General features: G+C 40.8%; 1 protein-coding gene across 1 annotated transcript in view; it reads right to left on the bottom strand.

Annotated features, from left to right (window-relative positions):
* LOC306694212 (uncharacterized protein) overlaps positions 1–25,664 on the bottom strand; it is a gene marked incomplete at its 3' end in the record, with an annotated part of 81,188 nt that overhangs the window by 9,819 nt on the left and 45,705 nt on the right. The window contains exons 6-16 of the mRNA XM_079156958.1: positions 25,413–25,533; positions 24,178–24,314; positions 22,319–22,531; positions 21,933–22,140; positions 16,438–16,558; positions 12,592–12,755; positions 12,388–12,490; positions 9,297–9,443; positions 6,327–6,461; positions 462–590; positions 39–167 (exon numbers count right to left, since the gene is read on the bottom strand). Of these exons, the coding sequence (XP_079013084.1) occupies positions 39–167; positions 462–590; positions 6,327–6,461; positions 9,297–9,443; positions 12,388–12,490; positions 12,592–12,755; positions 16,438–16,558; positions 21,933–22,140; positions 22,319–22,531; positions 24,178–24,314; positions 25,413–25,533 (1,607 nt within the window). The remainder of the gene's footprint in view (positions 1–38; positions 168–461; positions 591–6,326; positions 6,462–9,296; positions 9,444–12,387; positions 12,491–12,591; positions 12,756–16,437; positions 16,559–21,932; positions 22,141–22,318; positions 22,532–24,177; positions 24,315–25,412; positions 25,534–25,664) is intronic.

Genomic DNA, 25,664 nt, shown 5'->3' with positions numbered 1-25,664 from the left:
TGTGTGTGTGTGTGTGTGTGTGTGAGTGTGAGGCGTACGCTGAGTGCAGAAGAGTCCCGTCCATCCAGGGCTGCAGTCGCACTCTCCGTCTGTGGCGCTGCACTGGGCTCCGTTGTGACAGTTACATGTGTGAATGCAGTCTGGACCCCACGAGCCCTGAGAACACGCTGCCAACAACACACACACACACACACACACACACACACACACACACCAACAGACGTCACCATCGGAGGACCGGCTGTAACAGAGATCAGGACGGTCTGTGCTTTCATTAGCTTCACAAGTGATTAGGTGATTGTGGTAGTTCTGTTCAATGCCAGATGGATAATTAATGTCAGAGCCAATGGAGTAATTGCCTGCATTCTTTTTTCCAAGTTGCCTCTGATTGGTTCAGGATCAACCCAAGTGGTCGATAAGTGCTGTGAGAGAGAGAGAGTGTGAAGGAGGAGACGTCTTACGTTTAGAGCAGTTCCCACCGATCCATCCAGGGTAGCACTGACAGGAGCCGTCGATGGGGTTACACGTACCGTTGTTGGTGCACGAACACGCCTCCGCACACGCTTTACCGAACTTCCCCCCTGGACACACTGTGGGGAAGCACACGTACATATACGGTTAAATAACTGTCAGTCATAGTGGTGCAACGGATCATAAAACTCACAGTTCTGATCGGATCACAGATCAGAGTCACGGATCGGATCAGCACAAAAGAAAAATATACAAGAAATATAACTTAAAGATCCCTGATCACGTTGTTATTGCTGCTGATGCTAATTGGTGATCATTGATGATCCATATTAACAGATAGAGATTCCTTCGTTGTTTGATCATAGCAGCGGGTCTACAAGGATCCAGGCTATTTGGATATTTGGAAATGTAGAGCTGCAAAACAGGATAAATTGTTGCTTCTAAGATTTAAAAAATTGTTGAATTGAATTGAAATTGAAAAACATACACAAAGTCTGTAAATCAGTGAAAAACAAGCTGATTACGTGACACAGGATGTATTTCACCAATAAGAATGAATAGAATGGGTATTGTCAACCAGACAGAGAGACTTTCTATTGTGTGGTCTGGTCATACATTAAGTATATAAAGATAACGTGACCCTCACTTCATCAACGTGAAGTTAAAAACAGTGAAGTTAAAATGAACGTAGACTACGCTCAGCAGTTCATGTGGCGATTTGTATGTTCTGTAACTGTAGCATGAAATCATGGTGGAATTAGCAAGCTAGCTAGCTAGCTAGCCAGCTGCTAAATTAGTAAAATTATTTACCCAAAAGTTACATTGTGCATTACATAACCTTTATTACTATTTCTTAGTTTGATTTTTCTCTGTAATGCGCATGTTTCCACCTTTTGGAAAATAAATATTACAAATCGAAAAAAAGACAACTGTTCATAATGATACCAGCGGTAAAAGTACTCAGTACCTCAATACCACAGCGTAGAAATACTCTGTCACGAGTAAAATCAATCAATCAAAAGCTTACTTGAGAAAAGTACATTAAAATGTACTGACAATAAAATATACTTATAAGGTTTGTGTTTAACACAAGCTGAATAGATTTGAACGTTTAGTTCTACGATATAAAACACTTCTGTAAATACTTTTAGAACTGGCTAAATGAAACTACTTACTGTCATCAAGAGATCTGTCTTAATTTGACTCATGCAATCTTAAAATAAAGTGTTTTAGGGACACTACGGCATTAATACATGAGGGATGATTCAATTATTCTTAATTTTCATCAAAAAAGATTGATAAAATATATTTAAATTTGTATATTTCAAACTGTAGCGACACAAAACTGTTAGAATAAGAGAAGGAAGACAATCTAAGATAATAAGAATAACTTAAGATAATCATTTAAATGAGATTTGATTCAAAGGAAAATGAAAGGTCTCTTTCAACATAACACTCAGTACAAAACTCATGTTAATCACTATTATTGCCGTATACTTATCTTTAATTTGATCAACTTTTTCTTTCAATGTGCAATCATGAAACAGACAAACGATGAATCACGGCTGATTGTTCCTGATATGATGAGTCTCTGCAGAAAAGAGGACGAGGTGGAGAAAAATGGATCTGGAAAGACGTTTGTTAATCATTTTAGGGAAATGCACATCCTTTTGCTCAAGGATGTGATACTTTTTATATATTCAGATCTCTAAATGCTGTTAAAATAATGAGACGCAGACACTGCAGCGTCTGACGATCACATATTAATGTGCTCTGGGGTTTTTTGCCAATTAAAGCCAGAGAACAAGCTGCTCCTCTTCTGCGTGTTTATGTATGAATGTAGAGTTTGGTTTTAACTGAAATGTGTGAGTTCATTAAGTTAAAAGCCTCCAATAAGTGTTCATGTACAGTGTTACACCAGGAAAGATGCAGAGGAACGGTCACGTCACGTTTAAAAACTAAGAAATATTATGAGTTTGCATTTAAAGTGACCTCACTTATAAATGTTTAACGAGTGTTTGCGTTGAGTAATTATGACACAAAACAAGATACAGTGTGTGCTTGTAGTCATCTGCATTAAATATTACAGCCGTATTACTATTACATGAGCGTGTGCTGCAGTTTCCTCAAGTTAATGTTTAAGATAAATAAATCATATATATATATATATATACATGAGCTATGTAGATATTCATTACTTTACATTACTCTTCTCCACTCATTTGCATTTTACTAGCACATTCCACCTGTTGCACGAAATGTATTGTCTTCATTCGCAGGTTCTGCCCGTCTATGCTTAAAAGAGCCATTAGCCCGCCGTGCATATTGTTCCCCTACAAGAATAAAAACCCAGAAGGGGAATCTTTACCAGGGATCGTTATGAATGCTTTAATGAAGTCCCTCCACTTATGTAACAGTAACCAATGTGTGACTAGTGTCTGTAGTCTGGATCAAAGACATCCACGTACGAATGCGTACAGAAGTAATTGGAGGAGAGGGACTGTTCGGCTGCTCCCTGATGACCTTCTGTCGACTGAGCGCTCAATTAGCTTTTAGCCCAAACTCTCTGGTGACGTCATCGAGTCCGTTCAACTCTTTGGTCCAGAGACAAACATGCAGACATCTGTTGTTCCCTGATCCTCCTTTTCATATGTAACGGGTCAAAATTCACAACACGTTCATTTGTGACACGATACTTTTAAAATCATCAGTTTCAGCTCTAACTTCGGCATAATGTTAACATACTAAACGTTATGTTGGCAATGTATTTTAGATAGTTGATGTATTTTAGAAACTATCTTTAAATCTTGACAGCAGTCAATAAATCAAATGCTCTGATAGAAAATGAAAAGAATCTGTTACCTGTGGCTCTAATAAGCCGTCCAATCATTTCAATCGGCCTCAATGTAATGATTGGACAACCTACCTGCCTGTCTACCTGCCTGCCTCTCTACTTGTCTACCGACCTATCTGTCTATCTGCTTGTCTGTCTACCTGTCCACATATCGACCTACCTGTCCACCTGCCTGCCTGTTTTACTGTGTACCCGTCTACCTGTCTTCCTGCGTGCACTGATTGTGCGTCCCCGGAGGAACACGTCAGTAAACAGATGTCTCTTTGCAGGCGAGTAAACACAACAACACACGTAGTTTTCTTCTGGTTCTGAATGTAGCAGTGATACTTTAAATATCACTCATGAAACCAAAATTTAAATATATTTATTTCGGGGTGCACGTTTTGCTGTTTGCTGTCCCTATTTTTCTGCATATTAAGACGAACCGTGGAGCTCTGGTTCAAATCAACATTATAATCCTGCAGTCATGACAGAAGTAGCATCGCGTGACTGTTTATGCCAACATGTTGCGTTCAGGAGCACCTCCGGGAATTTCACTTTTAGGTACAATTTGCACCTTAATATAGATCAAAAAGTGATTAATTCCTTAATTAAGAAAGAAGGATTCGTGGGATAAACCAAAGCTTAGCTATGAAATTCAAACTAAATAAACTATAAAGAAAATGTACTTTACAGAGGCAGAGCTGTGAGCTGGTACCACTGGCAGTTAATGTATGAAGAAACAAAAGCAATCCTTGAAGTGTTTGAGGGTGACTTTCATGCTGCAGGTACATTTGAAAACATTCCTTTACAGAACCTTGTGTTGGTTGTTTTTATGTTGAGGAGACATTTGTTTGGTTGAGGTTTAATCGATAACGAATGGAGACAAAGAGAGAGGTCACCGTGTTATTTTCTCTTATGTAAATGTTATATCTTGAGCACTTAAAAACGAAAGAAATGAGATTTCTCCATTAAAGCGGTGAAAGAATGTACACAGAACAGAGAGTTTACCCGTCAATAACATCATTAGCTCGTGCTAAAGGGCATCGCACATTTGGAGGACGGCGATGGAGCCGGAGCGGCTCTTCAGGCCGGACGTCTGATTCATCTGAGGTCTGCTCAAAGATGCAGCGGCCAGCAGAATGGTTAATGTAGGACGGTCTTCATGTTTAATGATGATGAATATTTCACAGCACACTCCTCCACTGTCTCCATTTAAAATTCGACTTGGCAACGGACTTTGGGCAGACGCGCCTTCATTGGAGAATTAACACCTGTTTAACCCGCAGAGGAGCTCAACCACACTGAAATAATGATGCACAGGAGGAAGCGACTAAAATATAAGTCAGATAAAATGGAGGAAGTTTGTTAAAAGGGACACTGAGTGAGCTCAAGGTTTCCATTTTGTCTTTTATTACCCGGTGAAATGCAGACATTAAAGTGCTCCGCTTTGTGAGCAGAACTTCGATTCTAACCTAAAGTTAATTAGAGATGTCACAAAAAAAATAAAAAAGGTTGTGTAAACGCAGATGTCAAGAGGCTGTTTGTGTACCAGCTGTGTTCTGTCTCGTTTCTACACAACCCGTCTGTTGGTTAGGAAACAGCTCCTGAAAGTGTGAGGAGGCGATGAGGAAACAGCATCAAGTGAGATGTGAATGAGATAAATCCTGCGACAACTTTCTGGGAGTTTGATCGACTCAGAAACAAAATATATAACTGTGTGGAGCGTGTGCTCTCAAGAATATGTTGGTCGCTCGAGTTAATGGCAACTACGCTCCTTATTGTATGGGCAATAAAACATCTGTGAACATCTGTGAACACGTAAACAAAAGTGAAACCTAGTTCAGTCGACCACCGCTGCTGTGTTTACACAACCACATGAACGATCGGACAAAAGCCTTTTTTTTGTAAATTTATCTGCCGGCTGAGACAACGCAGCCACGAGGACAGAGGACAGGAGGACAGAGGACAGGAGGACAGGAGGACAGGAGGACAGGAAGACAAAAGACAGGACAGGAGAACAGAGGTTGTTGATAACATAACTGTTGCTGCTCGAGAACCAATATTTAGATTTATTTAAAAAATAAATTCTAATCCTGTTCTGAATTTATTCATTTATCTCTAAATTTGTTTTTTAAAAGCAAGTATGTATTAATGTAGAGGAGCATTGAGTATTGTTAAAATTAGCTCCTTGTAGTAATAAAATCCTAAAGATAACTCTTTCACCTGAAGGCCACCGTAGTTCTCCAACACGCTTGGAAAGGGAGGGGCTGAGGTGTATTTAGTTAATTGCAATCTCCAACCTCACCACTAGAGGTCACTAAAACGTACACACTGTTCCTTTAAGGTTCGGCATTAACCTCGAGTAGTTAGGGTCAGTATAGGAGGACGCCAAGAAGAGCGCTGGGATTTCTAATAACGCTGCATGGAGGCATAAATAGAAAAATTAAATGTTCAGAAGGTCTATTCCTCAAAACTTCAGGCAAAGAATTTTAAAGTGAGCGAGAGAGAGAGAAGCCTTATTTGAGTCTGTCAGTATAAAGGTTTCAGTTCCCACCAACTCTCTGAAGACGCTGATAGCTTCATGTGACTGTGTGTCTGTCAGCGATGCTCTTTGTGACTGTTTTTGCTAATTTGCATAGAAAAGGGGCCAATTTGGGGCCAAATGTCTGCTGCATATGACCTCATTTAAATACGTGCAAATAACTCAGGATGCTGTTTACTCGGCCGCATTCTTTGAGAATTACACGGTTTATTTTTCGTCTCATTTGTGCCGGTTTAGCAGCTACAAAAAGCTGCACGGTCCTTTTTCAGTGAATTCAGAGTAAAGTCAACTTTAGCCAAACAAGCACAAATTAAACTTCCCGCGTTCACATAGCCACGAGGGTTTGTGTGTTTGCTTTCTAAAAGGAGGCTTTAAAACATTTGCAGCACTTATTGTTACTCCAGAGATGTAACAAAACAAAAAACTAAACGGTTTAGTCCTTGAAGCCGACACTCGAAGGACTGAAGGGAAACTGACCTTGATTGCAGAGCGAGCCGAAGAAGCCGGAGAGACATTCACAGTGACCGCTGACATGGTGGCACGCCCCGTCGCTGTGGATACACTGAGGACACGACTGGCTGCAGCGATGTCCGTAGAAACCAGGCGAACACGCTGCACAAACACAAGCACACACGCACGCACACGCACGCACGCACGCACGCACGCACACACACACACACACACACACACACACACACACACACACACACACACACAGGTTAGTGTGGGTGTGACAGAGAGAAAAGTCCATTTCAGAGTCTAAAGGGAACTTGTGATTGGTTCTCTGATTAGTTCTCTCATCATTTTAATAATGGATTTCATGGTTCACTTAGTCTCAATTTAAGTTTATGAACCCCACACATATATGAAAGCTTAATATCCTCCATGGTACCTATACATATATATATATATATATATTTGTGTGTGCGTGCATGCAGAACGAATGAGCCTGAACGAGTTGCTGTGTCGTCTGCGGGTCGACCTGTTGTAGCTCCTCTTTGTTTTCCCTCCACCACAGATCCTCCCTCCTCCGTCTTTAATTTGCTTCTCTAAGTGGCGAGACAAGCTGGTGCATGCTGGTCCACCGCCTCGCTCCTGCTACAGGATTTTCCTAATTAGGATAATTGCCTTAAATCTATCACGCGGGGAGAGGCAGAACGGAACAGAAACAACTGGTGTGTGTTATAAGAGCAGAAACAAGTCGCCTCAGACTTCCTCTTAAGATTGTACAACAGATGATTTACAGTATTCCTCATGAATCACATTTAACAATCAAACACCTCACGACTGACACAGAGGCTCATCTGGAAACAAAGAATTCCTCTCTGAACTGTCCACCGAAACGCTTTCAAACAAATAAATGTAAGAAGTACTTTAACTTAAAGGGGAAATTCTCCACCTGTTATGCGTTTGTCCAGTCGGTGTTGATGGTAAATGTATTCGATTGAAGCAATAGTTTCCTCAGTGCTGCTTTATTGACGCAGTGAGCTACAGGTTCTTCCTGCGCCGTCACGTGACCTGAACGACAGGCTGCTGGGATATTTATTCCTGTTAAAGGTGATGTATGTGATGTGAATCTGAATTCAGCTCAGAGATTCTTTATCTGAGGTCAGTGACGGCTCTCTAGAGACGAGGTCCTCAAACCTTCTGGGGCCGGGGACATTTGGAGACTAACTTTTTTAATCTTAGAGGCCATTGGAACTATTTGTATTCTAAAAGTATTCAACCTACTTGAGATTGGTTTGATAGCGATAAAGAGAAACACATTTCCATGATAATAAAGATGAGATGATCCTTTATTAGTCCCACAGTGGAGAATTTGATTTCTCTTGAGTTTGTTTTATGTTGTTTTTCACTCTTTGCTGTTTTGTTTTGGACTGGTATCTGTGTTTCTACGCATATTTTATGTACGCTGCTCGTAAAAGAAATGTAGGATTTTACTAGATAAATGAAGGTTGAATGTAAGAAATAAAATAAATGATATTGAATATTAATACCACGCATATCAAATTAAACAGAGGGTGGTTTAAGTAACTGATCCTAAAAGCTTTCAGAAAGACTCACATAGTCCTAATAATTATAATCTAGAGCTAACTTCAAGCTAGTGCTTCAACTTAAGGCAATTTAATGAGAGTTTCCATTGGAGCTAATGGACACAGTACGCTTGTATATCTGTCGATATGTACACTCTAATGAAACAGCACAGTTTTATAATCTATAACTAAATATTTGGTGGACCCTTTGACAGAGTGCCACGGCCCCCTTGGGGTCCCCGGACCCCGCTTTGAGAATCCCTGCTCTAAAGAAGAGTCACTCGTATAGTGTTCAGAGCGACGGTGACTTTCCACTCACAAACTGTCTGAGTAAAGAGAAACTTTTCATTTAATTAGCGTTTGATTATCTTCGTCTAACGTCTCGTGAAGAGGAAGCTGCTGCCTGAATGTTCAGGAGGGACACAAGGTTTGATTAGAGATGATATGTATGATGTTGTGTTTGACTTTATTTCAATTCATTCATTTTGTGCTTTTTGAGTTATTTACCAGATTAAGATTTTACATTCAAGAGAACTCGACTCGATAAAGTGCCGAAACATGCAGCAACGGGTAAGAAAAGGCGGTAAGCTCGCAAACATGGATGTGAACAATTACGGAAAAGCAGCTCGGCTAATTTAGAAAATGAGGAAAGGCTTTAAACACGGTATGCACTGCTCACCTGTCTGTGACACTGGAAAAACAATCCCATGTAAAAAGTAAAGAAAGAGCATCTGCACATAATATCTGCACATTTGATCAAATCACACACCAGCTTTCGGTCACAAATCTTCCTCAGAACAAGTTCTCCGTCGCGTTGTGACCAAAAGCACGTACACAAATGTAATTGTGCACGTGTATCCAAGAGAGAGGAAGCTTCTTCAAAACAAACTCTGTAAATCCGTGTTTCAGACGATTTGCAGCAAACTGCATTTAGACGTCAGTTAAGAAGCAAACCGTCGGCTTCAGTCGTCTCCGTCTTACTTTGTATAAGTTCTTGGCTCGTATAAGTGTTTATGTTGCTTTGTACTCACTTTTCTACATAATAAATCGCATTTCTGTACCAGATTTTTTTGTTATCATACATTACTGATATGCAGATACGTTTATATCTGTGATAAGATAATATTGGCCAATAACATCAGATGACCGATTCATGGCTAAGGTTCTACTCCCCGACTGTCCCTGAGTGGCCTCTAGTTCATCATTCTTCCGTTTCTGTACATTCTCAATGTTTGGAACATAAAGCTGAAAAAGTAAAAAAAAGAAAAAAGAAGCAAACGTTGATGCTCAAGTCAAAGCGAACACTTTTAAAAGGCTTTTTTACAATTCGAGTCCTTCCTCCACTGCAGCTACATCAGCGAGAAAAAGCTCAGCATGTGTGTGTGTGTGTGTGTGTGTGAGAGGTTTTCTTTACTTCGTCTGCAGTTGGTGCCGCGGTAGCCGGGAGCGCACACACAGGTGCCGTCCTCCGGGGAGCAGGAGCCGCCGTTCTCACAGGTGCAGCTGTAGGAGCAGTTGGGTCCCCAGCGTCCCTCCTCACACACACTGTCGCAATGGACACCTGCAGGAAACACACACACACACACACACACACACACACACATTTTCAGTTCGGTGGGCTTTGTTCTCAGCTACCGGGCTTTTAAGTGAAGTCAAACTGACTTCACTGAGTTTCAGATGTGTCACTTGAACTTGAAGAAGAGAGAATGATGCAAAAGAAAGAAGAATTTCGGGGTGAGGGAACATTAGCAAAATGCTTTTTAAGCAGCTACTCAGACATTGAGTCAGGACAGAGAGTGAAGGAGATGAAGGGAGGACGGATGTGACGAATATGTTAAAGCTGCTGATACTCTATAGATTTCTTACTGTATTTCTGAACTAACAAGTATTGTGTGTGTATCAAAGCCTGATGTATCTTATTCTTCTGAGCCACAGAGCAACGTTGTTAAACTGTCTGACAAATTCAACCACAGCGAATGCTCTATTTCTCCTGTTTGTTTAAAAAAAACTAAAACACTACAACCTCCTGTTCTTTAAAGTGAAGTCAGTGCTTCATGTGTTAAAGCTGCATTCTCTCTAGTGTCCACCAGGGGGCGACTCCTCTGGTTGTATAGAAGTCTATGAGAAAATGACTCTACTTCTCTCTTGATTTATTACCTCAGTAAACATTGTAAACATGAGTTTATGGTCTCAATCTCTAGTTTCAAGTCTTCTTCAATACAGCATGATGTTCATTTAGTAAATGATTCATTTCACAACATTATTCATTATTAATTAAATCATTCATTTCACAACAGGCCATATCTATAAATTGTGAGAACAGCGAATTTGTGCATAAATTAAAGTTCATTTTTACTACCATTTCCTCATCACCTTATATTATCTTGAAACCAGCCAATTAGAAGAGATGTATGTTTAATAAATCACAACTTTGTTGTATGCATGTGTCATTGAAAACAGAAACACTTGTAATTACTCTTTTCATTTCCTCTGATCAGTTAAATAAACAGATTGTACACTCACAAGCCTTTTACATTACATTTAATCTTACAAGTATAATGAACATTCAGGCTCCCTCATGTGGCTCAAAGGTGAACTGCAGATATGAATGTTAAATAAAAGACTCACAAACAAAATCTCCTGCGACCCACCTGAGGGTCCCGACCCAGACCTTTGAGTTATAGCAACAAACTTTGTTTGCACATTTAAGCTTGTATGAACAAACAATTTAGGAAAAAAAAACTGAAATTCACCCAAAGAGGCTTTTTGCCTTTTAATCAGCTGCTGAAGTGTCTCCTTCTTTCATCAGTCTTGCATGTGTGTGTGTGTGTGTGTGTGTGTGTGTGTGTGTGTGTGTGTGTGTGTGTGTGTGTGTGTGTGTGTGTGTGTGAGAGAGGCAGCAGTCTGTCTGGCTTGCAGAACGGATCAGAGTCCTCGGTGCTCACGGGACAGTCTGGAGACCGCCGTGCCCGAGAGACTCACATTACATTAATTCTTAGTTACACTCACAGCCACACAGGAATACGCTCAGCACATCTAAATATGAAAAACAGACGGACAGAGTAAGAATAGTGCATGTGCAAATCCCCCCCCCCCCCCCCAAGACTGGCGGATCTGCAGCTCATTAGAAACTTCCTTTGACGTAGAATATGAGAGAATATGAGAGTGGGGCACAGGCAGCCATTATAACTCAATTAATAAACTACCTCTGAGTGAAAAGTGGGTGAAAATCAGGAGCTCTATTCGTCGAGGCTGTGAAGTTAAAAACAAAGAGAGGTGTAGGAGGAGGTGGTGGGCAGGAGATACGAAGCAGGAGAAGGACAGATGTAGATTGGTTGTGGAACATTACGCTGTAAAGTTTAGGGAGCGCTAACACCTCGTATTCATCTCTGAAAGATGATTCAAAAATATGACTTGACACTAATAATATTCGTGCTTCTGACCCAATTGAGTTCATGTAAAATGTAAAATGAAGGCAAACACGTAAAAGTATTTTCTTCCTGTAAGAATGTGAATCCACTGTTTCGACTGTTTCATTCCTCTTCATGAACACGCGCTGCGTCCCAACTCCTCACTAACATACTACGGATTCTTCCTCCTGGATTCAGAGGGTGGAGTTAATGCACACTATCGTCCCACAATGCCATTCTCAAGAGAAAGAACAGACACTTGCAGAAGTATTCAAACTTGTTGACGAGTCGTTGTGAGACAGACTGAAGGGACGTCAGGAGGAAAATGTATTAAATCATCCTAAAGCATTTAGCTTTCTGTGTGTTCCTTCTAATGTTGAAGTTTTAATGTTGCAACTCTGCAAATGTATTTGGCGACAGTAATAAAATCAAAACAACATAGACCCTTTATTTATGTCAAGAGCCCAGCAGTGAAGACGCAGACGTCTCTGGCAGAAAAACTTAGATTTGTCTCCGTCCTCTGGAAACACACTGTGTTGGATTCAAATTCAGACAACTTTATTTTTCCCAAGAAGGGATATTCATTTGTAGCTTTACGTGGAAATGCACATTCCAGGTAGATTACTTTGTAACATGAACAGAATATATCTAATTTAACTGGCGATCGTCACACAACTTCGGGGATACTCCAACAGAGAGACAGCTCAGTGAAGTCCAACTATACATTCTGCTGCTCTGAAACAAACTGACTTCTGTAGAACTTCTGTTGGAATATTGATTCTGACAAACGACCATGCAACAACCAGACATTTTGATGCTGGTTTTAATTTAATTTTTAAAGCTTGATAACTCGTCTGGATGCCTGAGACAAAAAAACGTCACTTCTGCTGCCGACATGCACACTCATATTCTTGATGACGTCGGCTATAAAAAGGTCTATTCTTGATTTATTGTCTCCATTGTTGTCGTGGCGACAGCACTACCTCCCCCGGACTCTTCTCTCTCAGAGTGTGTCTGTTCTGGTGCTTTACTGAACATACCTGCTCCTTCTTTCCTGTTGCCAGGAGCCTGAACTCTGACGGTCACATTGCTCACCTGTCCAACCTGCGACACAGCGACAGAAGCCGCTCACTGGATCACAGCCGTCAGCGTTGGCGCAGTCACATCTCTCTCTGCAGTCCAGTCCGTATGATCCCTCCTGAAAGAGCCAGAACAAAGTAACTTATATTACCGTCTTTAAACTCCAGTACTGTAAATGAGACACTGTGTAGAAAACAAAGAGCCACGACGAGCGCTTACGGGACACGGTAGGTCGCAGTACTCGTCCCTCCAGCCTGGAGAGCAGGTGCAGGTGCCGTTGACGGGGTCGCAGGCCGCCCCGTTGGCACACTGACATGTCTGATTGCAGCTTAGTCCCCAAGCACCACTGGAGCAAGGGATGGAGCAGTCCACACCCTGCCAACCTGGACAGAGACACAGTCCAAAGACAATTTATCAGAGTTTATCGTATGTGAAGCAACTTGTTTGGAAAGGTTCTATCAAAATAAAGTTGACTTTTCTACTTAAAATATGGCTACAATGATACTTATCACAACTTGGGTCTCACATTCATAGTTTTCTCCATTATTTCTACCGGTTATGATAAAGTACTCAACTAAGTACTTGATGTGATCTGGGAACACGGCAACTATAATGCAATTAAGTCACAAACCAACAGGTTATAATAATGTTATGTATATAAGAAGTGGACGTAGTCGTCGTGATGTCACTCATTGGTTTGTGGACTGATGTTTTGAAGCCTTGAGTTCGACGTTTTGGCCGTCGCCATCTTGGCTTTTTGCAACCAGTGAACAGGAAGTGACCATATCTGGACTGAGGAGTGACGTAGAGAAAAAACATGTACTTTTGTGAAGTGAAAACACTCTGTGAAAGACTTAAAGACGAACAACTCCTAGACCAGACAACAGCTGTGGTAGAGACCTGTCAATCACTGTGTAGCCCCGCCCTAAAGCATCCACTGCTTTATGGTCTGTTTGACTCTAAATGGACCATCATTTACTAAATGAACATCATGCTGTATTGAAGAAGACTTGAAACTAGAGATTGAGACCATAAACTCATGTTTACAATGTTTACTGAGGTAATAAATCAAGAGAGAAGTAGAGTCATTTTCTCATAGACTTCTATACAACCAGAGGAGTCGCCCCCTGGTGGACACTAGAGAGGATGCAGCTTTAACACACTTAAAGGTTGTCGCCTGGTTGTAAACAGTTTATCCTGATTTTCCAAACCACTTTATTTGAGGGTAAAACTGACAGTGAACATACATGAAACTTTACTAATAATCCTTATTTGAAAAGAAAATCTGTGTGTACACACAACTGCAGCAAGTACAGCAGAAAGTTAAATTAGGAAGTCTGTGGACTGTGACGGTTTGGGTAATGATTTTCCCAGTAAGAAGTCTGACTGGTGGTTTGTTTGAAAACTGTCTGATCATCTGATTGCTCTATAAGTCACGACTGTGTGCTGTCCTGGCTTTATAACGGTGGAACAAACTCCCCATTATCAGCAGAAACAGAAAGAGTTGCAGACTGAAAGCTCATCTGTTCAGATTGCACCTCGGCCCGTAACATAAAAGTAAAAAACAATAAAAAACTTGTTCTCGTATTGTTTCTAAATGTAACACTTGAAGCAGTTGAGCATATTTAATGTCCTCGCATGATTGTTGACATTATTGCTTTGGATTATCGAGCTAAACAAATGTAATATAATGCAACGTCGTAACATTCACAGATCTCAGCAATTTGTTAATATTGTCGTTAGTTGAAATTATCCTCAATGAAAACTGTGCATTTTCTTTACATACACCCTAATGATTAAATATAGAAAATATTTATTTTGTACTTGCTGGTTATTAAAATGTGGACATTTAAAGTCGCCGATCATAAACCACGACGTCTCTGATTCACATCCGACCGGGAACGTTTGCTGCAAATCAATCCGCATTTCCTTCCGCTCATATCCTGTCGTCTCTCTATTGACTTTCTTTCTAATTAAGTCATGAAAACGAACGTGGACGTGTTGATGTTGGAGACTTCTATGAATTAACAATGCTTTTAAACACTTGTCTAATACAGTATTCATCTTATTTCAGTTATTACTGCTTTTATCCGAAAGAAGGCAACATGTGCTGAAACATTGATACTTAGAATTTAAATAAAGAATTGCATGAGTGAGTGTCCTGATTTTCCCTCCTCCTTCTTCAGTGTAATTTCTTTAACACACAAAAAAAATGTCAAAAATTCTTTTGATATGCAAACCAGCCGGACCCCCTGCCTCCTCATGCCTCTGAAGGAAACAGACGGAGACCTGATAGTATATTGAGCTGTATAGATTATCAGATGTTTGCTCTACAAGCATCTACATGGACAAAACATGTTTGATAAATGTCTTTAATCAGCCTGAACCTTTCCCTGATAACTTATTATAACTTATAGCTGTGAAAGAACAAGGAAACCCGGGTTCACAGGGTGATGACAGACACCCACTTGTTCCAGTGAAAGCTCTCAGGCCCCCGGGCCCGAGCGCTCTGATGTCTCTCCACTTTAATTACCCATGTTCCCCCACGAGGTTCAGTGAGGCATAAATATTTAAGGACGCTTTTATTGAGAGATATTAAGGAGGTGAAGTTGAGAACAAAGCACGAAACAAGGGAAAAACTTCTGGAGATCGTTATGGTGGATATTTTTATATTTTTGGGACAGTCAGGAGTTTCACAGGTGACCTTAGAAAATGATTCATCTAAAACTTCAGATTCAGAATAAGAATCACAGAATTTGACTCAGTTTTTTGCTTCAAGCTTTAAAAAACTGATTTAAAAATCTATAAAATTAACAATTCGCAATAAACGAAGATAGCCTCAAAGTTACTAATATAGACAAAAAAGGCTGCAGCTAATGATAACTCCCAATCATTCATCAATAGAATTTGCCCAGTAGGCAATTTGATCCTTCATCTAGTTTGTGCAAGTTAGAATCTATGGTCCCGAATCATAACTCTGAAATATCAGTAAGTTATAGAATCTATGGTCCCGAATCATAACTCTGAAATATCAGTAAGTTATAGAATCTATGGTCCTGAATCATAACTCTGAAATATCAGTAAATTATAGAATCTATGGTCCCGAATCATAACTCTGAAATATCAGTAAGTTATAGAATCTATGGTCCCGAATCATAACTTTGAAATATCAGTAAATTATAGAATCTATGGTCCCAAATCATAACTCTGAAATATCAGTAAGTTATAGAATCTATGGTCCCGACCATTGGCGTTTCTGCTTGAAAAATATTTCCCTGATCAATTCACTTGATAGAGGCGTACTCTGGGTGTGTAATAGGTTTTCTTTTGAGAAGCCCTTCTTGTTCAGCTCAAATTACTCAGAGAGGAATTTTAGGTTAGAAACCAGTAATGATAGTAACAAAGTACATTTACTCAAGTATCGCAAGTATAATTTGAGGTACTTGTGTTGCACTTGAGTGTTTTAATTCTATGCTCATTTATACTTTCTACTCTACTAGGAAGGAAAACATAATGTACTTTTTGGGCCGTTTTTAAATTGTTTTAATTAAAGGTGCAGTGTGTAGGATCTGGCGACATCTAGTGGTCAGTTTGCAGATTGCAACCAACTGAAACTGTCTGAAACGCAAATGTCCCTATCTGGAGCCAGTGCTTGGTTTGCCCGTTCTGGTCTACTGTAGGAACAAGGCGGCCAGCTCCGTATATATATATATATATATATATATATATACATATACATATATATATACATATACATATGTGTGTATAAACGGCTCATTCTAAGGTTACAAAACACAACAATTCTTATTTTCAAGTGATTATACACTAAAGAAAACTTTATTATATTATATTACATTTCTATCAATAGATTACCTTAAATACTACACACTGTTCCTTTAACAGATATTTTACATGTGATAATTCAATACACTGTTAAATATTAAACCATGGTTCACAACAGTTTTGCATCAACGATCCCTTAGCATCAATATTGTGTTTGTTTCTATAAGGACAATCTTGAGGAGTGAGTTAAAGATGAAATATTCATAAATTCTGAACAGAAACCTTCTCTGCAGATGCACGAGCCGTCGATGTGCGAGCAGGAGATCTGGTTGTGGCAGGAGCACGAGGAGGTGCAGTTGGTCCCGTAGAGGCCTGCAGGACAGCTGATGGAGCAGTCGTCACCCTGGACACAAAGGACAGATACAGAGAAACTAAGACTCTTACATTTTAAAGTACTTCAGTGTTTTTCTACTTTCATGTGTTCACATTTAGGCCTTGATCAGTAAAGCGTGTTTAAGCAGCTTGTGGCGGCTTTTTGTTCATATTTGTAATGATTGTGAAGCGTTTTGCGTAGCTGAGCGCCTCCCATTTGTCCTCTCTATGTGCCTTGTGTGTTTGAAGAGGAACCCTGAGATATGTGACTTTACCAGCTGTAGTTACCGTGATCTGAACGGAGAGAGCAGCAAATTAGTCAAACTTGAGATTTTGGGAAAGTTTCCCTCCCCCTCCTTTCTTTTGTTTGCAATATTTTGTCTTGAGTGTAAAACATTTTTACTCTCTCTTGACGTGTTTAGATATATATAAAAAAATGTCTTTTAGCCTCTGATTTCTGCATGTTTTGTGTCCGTTGTTGTGTTTTGGTATGTTTTATTTTTTTGTTATCGGTCTCCGTTGGTACTTGTGTTTTCTTTTCCCATTTTTGTTTCTATAAGAAACGTTTTACTTGCTGCTCATGTTGACCAGGACCCCCTACCGGAGGAGATACAGTTGAACATTTCTGGTTAAATAAAGGATAAATAAATATGAATAATGATTTAACAAAATGAAAATCTTAAGATTACATACTTTGTCCACCAGATAGCACTGAAAAAAATGAATATTCATCTGTGAAACATCCCCAAAAAAATGCATAAATATCAATATTAGCCTAAAAAATCGAGTATTAGTCAGGATACACTGTCCATGTTATCATACAAATACAACGATACAACACAATGGACCTTTCTGGGGAACAATGAAAAGTGATGAACATGCTTCTGTCGTATGAACAGGGCTGTGTCAGATATCACTCCATATCCACTGTTCACCAAATGAATCCTCCAACATTTAGTTTGAGGGTGAAAGTAACACAAATAAAGTAGCGGCCACACGTCTTTCTACTAACAATCAAACATTGTGTCATATTTTATAGATGCTAAAACCTGTCAGTCTGCCTCATAAACAACTGTAAAGTGAAGACGTTCCTTTATTTGAATGTGTTTTCGTTCTCTGCAGTGTGTTGAGAGGCGTTTCGTGATGACTGCAGCACTCATCCACTGTCTGTGCTTCTTGTATTCTTCATGAGATGGCCCGCTCCGTTGTTGTCATTGTGTGTGGAGGGGGTTTGAAGTTTTAGGAATAGCTTGACTGACAGCGAGTTTTTCACCACCGCCTCGCTCGTCTTCCTGCAGCTCAGCTCCAGGGAAACAGGTCTTGCTTGGGGTTCATCTTTAAATTCATCATGAGCCCACGACTGCTTTAAATTTGATGGCGGCTGCGGAGACGCAGCACAACAAGCACATGTATTATGGAGGAGAGAGAGACGATCATCACCCTGCAGAGAAACACGATGTCTGTGCTCATCCAATCAGTAGAGAACGAGGTCGGAAGACAGCTCGGCCTTAGCAGGGCGGCTAACCTTATTCTGCGCTGTTAGCACGCTGTGAAACCAGCTCCACATAAACCTGAACCTCCAGCACGCCGTCCATTGATCGGGACCTTCAACATATAAACTGTGCTAATTAAAGCTGCCCGCTTCCAACCGGCTGCCTGTAAATTGCTATTAATCTAATATTCATAAAGACAGCCAAATGTGCAAAGACAGGAGAAGTGAGAAGCCTTATTAAAAACTTTGTGAATAAATAGTGCGTGTGGGCCCAATAAAGAAAATCATCAGAATGTCCCAGGAGAAGAAGGAGCTTCTAGAAGTGACCTCTGGAATATCAAACATGTGGATCAATGGATCCTGATATTTATCAAACTACTTAGTTTGCAAAGAGGTGAAGTGGAGCGTTATCTTTTTATTCATCTAATCTTAAATCTAAGATCAGAACCAAAACATAAATAAAGTGTTTGGTTTTAAAGCTGCATTCAAACACAAATAAATGGAATCTCTTTGGGTTGATAATCACATTACCGACATGCTCTGTCCCGAAAAACAAGCTTCAGGTGTGAATGTGTGTGTGAGTGTGAGCAGAGGATTGCTCTCTGCTAAACTACCCTGGTAGGAAAAAGCTTCCAAAAAACACACAAGGATATTTTTCTTACAGTGTTTGTTAAGTTGACATTGAGCCACAAACAACAGTGCAGCTGCAAACACAACTTTCTGAGTTTCACAAACCAATAAAGAAATGTAAAAAGTCCGAATATCAGTAAATTATTTCATGGCGTTTTGGTTTCGGTGTGACGTATTTCCAGAAGCTGCCAACAGAACACCGAGCTGGTTGGAGTTGATCGGAGGTCACTGGGTTAAACGAGGACATCCAGTCAAACATTTGTTACTTTATTTTATCTATACATTACAGCTGAAATCAGACGAGAGTGAAAAACAAAAACACATCCAGAGGCTGAAGGACTAAAAACTGTTAATAATCTGTTGCATTGTGTTTTCTAAAAGCACGCAGGCCCACTGCTCATAAAAGAGACGTGACTTATTATTGTGAATGGCTTTCGTTTGTGGGAAATTGTATGATGGACAATGTTAGGTAACATTTTACTCCTATAAGTCTTAAAGAAATACAGATTGTTGTCAACAGTGAATCCGACATGTCATGACCTTCATCCGCTTCACATCTGCTGATTATGGAGTTGGACATGTATCAGACTTTCACGATTGTTTTAAATGACAAAGATGGCCATTTTAAAACTAATTTAAAACTGATGAAATACTTGTTTATTGTTAGATGCAGAACCCAGAAGGGAAGTTGCAGTTTACATCCATGTCTGTCCAAAATACCATCATTTTGTCCTATAATGCATTTATGTGAAATTGTCACAGATAGCAAATTAATTCTTGAGCTACGACCAAAGCCGTGTTTCAACCTTTGAGTCCAAGTGGACGTTTGTGCCAAATGTGAAGAAATTCCCTCGAGGCGTTCCTGAGATACTGCGTTCAAGAGAACGAGACGGACGGACGGACGGACAACCGCTCTGCTCACCAGTCACGCTGCTACTAGTCCTTTGTGAACAAATCAAGAAATAAAAAGCAGGGAGCTTGTCTATAGCTCAGTCTTGCAATATTGCGTTTATTTGCAACAGTCTGACAAGAGGCCAAAGAAAGTATTAATCTAGAAGCAAATAGAAATGTAAGAGTATCTCGAGAGAAGGGTTTTGTTGACAGTTTCACAGTTTACGTTTTCTGATTTAAAGACGGTGAATAACTGTAAATTGGAGGAAAACTTTCTGTAATTCTTTCTTTTTCTCTGAAACAGTTCCTCGTGGTACGACACATCAGTTCTACAGATTTCAAACCTTGGCTCAGAGTTGCACATGTTCACAGATATCTATTGACAATACCTCGTAGAGATTCTGTTTAAAGCTGGTTTCTTGTCCACACAGTGACACATAAAGAGCAGCAAACAGCGAGTTACCAGCGCAGCATCAATTCCCTTTCAAAACCAACAGCGCTCACGCTGAGAGCAACATCTGACTGACTTTAGCTGCTACGAACCAAACGGACATTCTTCCACAGCGCTCATCCTACTTTCATGCTCTGAAACCCCCCGATGTCCTCGGTCCACTAATCAAAGTCCCCGTCATCTGTGTGCTGTAAGGTGTCTCATCTCCACTCTCCGCTCAGTCCCTGTAACGTCAGTCAACACACCAGGAGGGCCGGCAACCAGCGGCTCTCCAGTTGCTGCTTCATGCACATACTTTAATATTAACACTGAATCCGTCGGATATTATTATTTGAACTCGCCTCCACTGAATCTGACAGAAACCTTTAATCCTGATTCTACTTTTAACGAATCATAAAACTCACGGTCGGGTTATAAAAGTACAATATTTACCTCTGAGATGTAGTAGAGGAGAAGTATAAAGTTATAATATAGAAGAGTGCAAGCACTTAAGTACAGTTTTGGAGTAAATGTACTTACTTACATTCCACTTCTGATGCTAACAGCCTAAACTTAGATTGTGTTAGTATTTAGCTCGCAGGCTTCATGTGTTTGCTAACAGGTTGAAGATGTTATAGATGTCCTGATGAAGTGAATCTCTTCTTACACACACAAACCTGCCCTGACAGTGATGCACACACGCACACACACACACACACACACACACACACACACACACACACGCACACACACACACACACTCTCTCTCCTTTAGGTTGACCTACTGTAAAGTGCACCTGCAGTAGCCGTTCTACATTAAGAGCGTGTACTGTGACTCTACGACTAAACCTGCAGCGTCATCAGCAGCTGATGAATGAACCTCAGCATGTTATAGAGCGTGTTCTGCACCTGCTGCCACTGAAGCCTGCACACATTACATCTTCACATGTTGGCTGGAAAGAACCTCCGAACAGAATCAGGTCCCGGAGCAACGATACTAAAGTTCTGAATGAAGAGTTCATTTACACCTTCAGCAGTTTACACCAGAATTGTGTTTGTTAAATCGTGTTTTTTTTAATACAATTGGGATTAAACGTATACGTCTCTGGTAGAGACCTGTTAATCACTGTATAGCCCCGCCCTAAAGCATACCCTGCTTTATGGTCTGTTTGACTCTAAATGGACCATCATTCACTAAATGAACATCATGCTGTATTGAAGAAGACATGAAACTAGAGATTGAGACCATAAACTCATGTTTACAATGTTTACTGAGGTAATAAATCAAGAGAGAAGTAGAGTCATTTTCTCATAGACTTCTATACAACCAGAGGAGTCGCCCCATCCGATAACACATCCATGCACCCCTCTCCTCAGCCCCTCGCCCACTATTTTAGTGTCTTTCAAAATGATGCGGTGGGTGGAGTTAGGCTCAGACCTGTGGGTGAGGATACACTGCAAGTAACAACACCTCTGTACTTATTTGAACCCAAATCACCATCTTTTCCTGAACCTGACCAAGTAGTTTAGTTTCCTAAACACTGCAGGGGTTTGTACAGGCACACTGAACGCTCGCATTGACGGATAAAACAAAGGAGATATAAACAAAAAGCTCTTCGTCTTAAGAACCGCTTTATGAGGACAGTAGATTAAACATGTTACATGTGTCTTTGGTTGATTCATTAGTCTTTCTGTCCAACTCAAATACATTGTTTTTCCTTTAAAAAGCAAAAGACCGGCAGCGAGTGAAACTATCATTTCAGCCCTGCACATTGTCCGCAGAAGTAATTTGTTTCGACCACTTAATGCAAATCTATTTGATTGAATTGGTCTGTTAACTTTATGTACATTAACAGAGCAGTTAAACAGTTAAAGTATTCTCATGAAACACCTGCAGCTCCTGATGTTAATGTGAAGCAGTGATGTGATTCAGATGTGAATCAGCCTGTTTGTGTCTCTTACTATGAACCCCGGAGCGCACAGACACGCTCCCGTGACGCCGTCACAGTCGGCTCCGTTGGTGCAGGCGCACGGCTCTCTGCAGCCCTCGCCGTAGTAACCCGCCGGACAGGTCTCGTTACAGTAGAGCCCCGCCCATCCCTCGTCACAGGTGCACTCTCCCGACAGAGGGTGGCAGCTGAGAGGGAGAAGGGATGAGAAGTCAGTCAGTCTACATTGCAAAGTCCAGGTCACCCAGACCTGGAAAAAGCCATTCATGCATTCATCTTTTCAAGGCTCGATTACTGTAACTCCCCCCTCTCTGGCATCAACCTCGGCTTCTCACTGGTTCTAACAGACGAAATCACATCACCCCAATCCCACCCCAAAGCGATGGCCGGTTTCAGTACCTGAGTGTGTTTGCAGCTTTGCAGGGGCAGTATTTGTCACAGATGAGTCCGTACAGGCCCGGGGGACAGAAGCGGTCCTGGCAGCTGGGGCCCTTGAAGCCCTCGTTGCAGAGGCAGGCCCCGTTGATGTGGTAGCACTTGGCTCGGTTCTGACAGTCGCACTTGTGGGCGCACTGCGGCCCGTAAGTGCCAACCGGGCATTCGTCCTGGCATCTGGGTCGGGATGAAAAAACAACGAGCGAAAGCAGCGGTGAGGAGAGCTGTACGTCAGCACAGAAAGGAAAAGCATGATTCAGGTACAGAGTTTTTAAAGCTCATCTTTACAGGACATTTTCTTTCATTCATCTCTGGTTAATAAAAATAATCTAATTTCAAAGATGGCATTTTAAGTGGGCATGCAATCGTTGGAGATGTTTCTCTACGGTTGTTTTTTTGTGTATAGATTCACTTAATATAACATAAAATAAACGCTGTTTTGTGAATTGAACGTAGATCCAATATACTGTAAATATAGTTCTTGGCTGTCCTTTCATAACTCACCACAATGTATGAAGCTCTAGATTTGCCTTCTCCCTCCATAAGAAGACAGCGGCATTGGCTGCGGCTTATTTTTAAATGTACACATTTCAATGACACTCACTACTTAAAACAGTTGATGGAACCTTTTCTCCTCAAATTATTAGCTCCCTCTGATTGGAATAATCTACCTGTAAATATTAGTTCCATATCATCATGTCTTCTTATTATATATATATATATATATATAAAGGATTCTCCTGCTGCTACCGAACAATTAAAACGGAGTGGTGTCATCACTTCATTCTCCACACAGATGACTCGCTGTGCCGTCACACCATCATGAGGGTCAACAGGCTATACGACATTATGCCGACACCCTGAGCCGTCTCTATATTGAGCACATACAGAACGGCATTAAAACAGAAAAAATTGTTTAAGTTAAAGTTAGACTGAGCTTCATTCTCGACACGTACGCAAGTTGAAACCATTAAGAAATAGACAAATCACTCAATTAAAATGGCCCGTTGAGGATTTTTCTGTTTTGTGTCACGTTTAAATCATGCCGACTTCCTCAGGACTCTTATCTCGGCTAATTCCATTAGAACGTGGACGTGGGAGGAGGAGAACTCAATCTAGGAATTATTCCATGTAGGCTAATTCACCTGTCTGGGGCCCAAATGAATGGAGGTAATTTGGCTCAATTGAGAGTAAAGATGGAGGGAGAGGGAGGAGGGGAGAGATGGAGCTGACCAGGTGGGGCTGCAGAAAGGTCCTCATAGAAGAGAGTCAGAGATCATGGAGGAAATAAAGGAGCAAACTGTTTTAAAAGTGCATAATAGCAATCAATGAGATGTGGGAGAGAGTAGGAGGGAGGAACATTGACATATAACACTGAACATAAAGTCTCCGTATTCTGTAAATGAATCCACAGTTCAAATGTCACAATCTATTCCTCAGTTTGAGGACATGCACAGAGAGGTGCAGAGCAGCTGTGTTAATGTTGCACGACTCTTTATCAATATATGTTAAAGACGGAGGTCAACCGACACTGACTCAGGAATTGGTTTGGCTTATTTCATCTTTTTTAATATACTCCTATATATATATATATATATATATACGCACATACTCCTCTGTACTTCCTACTAACACGTTTACATTGACAGCATTGCCTTATTGTTTTCTTTAGTCTCCACTCTGTATTTACTGTTAATCACATATCTCACTGGGTTCCCGTATTTATCTTCCTCCCTGCTGAATTCCATTATTTTCAGCTGCAACAAGCTAATTTCCCCGAGGGGTCCGATAAGGTTTCACACAGCGGTGCGCTCACACCGTACCTCTCTCCGATGTAGCCGGCGGTGCACTGACACTGACCGCTGATGTGGTCGCACAGGCCGCCGTTGCGACACGTGCACTCCTGAGAGCAGTTGATGCCGAACGATCCGAAGGAGCACGGCTGTGCACAGACGGGCCCCTGAGGAGGAGGAGGAGGAGGAGGAGGAGGAGGAGGAGGAGGAGGAGGAGGAGAAGGAGGAGGGACACACTCATGTTAAGTACATAGCAATCAGTAAATTCATTATTAGTTTCACTAGAGATAACGAAATGAAATGTTTTCATTATCTTAATGAGAGAAATATGTTGTTGTGACAAAAGTGGTTTATACATAAATTAAGATTCAGATCAGGAAATAACATGTGATCAAAGGATAATTAGACAAGAATATAACCAAGTGTTTAACACTATGGACATATTATTCATTCATTTCGAATTAAAAATAAAAGTATGAAAATTTCCTCTCATGAACTTGTAAAAGCTGCAAAAGTCTGAGCAGGTGCAGAGTTAAACGAGTAAATATTCGTGTCCCATGATGATACTAAACGGCAATATTAAACTTTAGGGAGGAAACCTTTTTTTTACATGAAAAAGCTGAAATATGAAACACAAACATGGTGATCTCATATTTGGGCTCGAAGGGAAAGTTTGGTTGTATGAGGTTGGGATGACCACAGTAAAAACCAAAACACATATTTTGTGTAACACATAAAACGAGACCCTTTTCTCCATTTCTGAGAAATTCTGGATCTGGCCTCGTCCAACTCACAATCTATTTGTTTTTTCTTCTTCATTTGTTTGACTCAGATGAAGAGTGTCTTGAACGAAAATGAACGACTATCACATGTATCAGAATGGTGGAGTTAGCATCTTCTATTTGTTCGTGTTGTTTTCTAGCTTGTTAGCTTGTGACTGGCATTGTGGAAAGGAGCTCCAGGGTCCAGTTTACATCCACAAACGTCTCACTCTCTCTGTACTCCGTACTGACACTCTGGAGGTTTCAGGTTTCTTTGCAGGCATTTGTGTATTTGTGACTTACTAAATCTAGCTTGTTTGAATCTCATATTATAGGGAAGTGCACAGAAATCTCCCCCTTGAAAAAAATCCTCTCTCGTGACAAACTTTGCACGGGTACAAGTCAGTAGAATAAAGGTGAGACATTTGTAACACTCCCTGTTAGCTGAACTTGGGTAAACGTGCACATTAGCTGGTTTAGTTGTGGACGTGGAGCCGCTCGTACCACCCAGCCCGCGGGACAGGAGCACTCCCCGGTGACGTGATGACACGCTCCTCCGTTCTGACAGGGACATCGCTGTTCACACAGGGAGCCGTGTTTACCGGGAGGACAAGGCTCCTCACAGCTGGAGGGAAGAGACAAGAAGCAGGTGTTTGTGTTGAGATCAGAAGGCAACCCGAGTGAAGTCAAAGCTTCATGTGTTAAAGCTGCATTCTCTCTAGTGTCCATCAGGGGGCGACTCCTCTGGTTGTATAG

This window comes from Pholis gunnellus, assembly GCF_910591455.1.
Source record: "Pholis gunnellus genome assembly, chromosome: 1".
In the NCBI taxonomy this organism is placed as follows: domain Eukaryota; kingdom Metazoa; phylum Chordata; class Actinopteri; order Perciformes; family Pholidae; genus Pholis; species Pholis gunnellus.
This window is presented reverse-complemented; position numbering and strand designations above follow the sequence as displayed.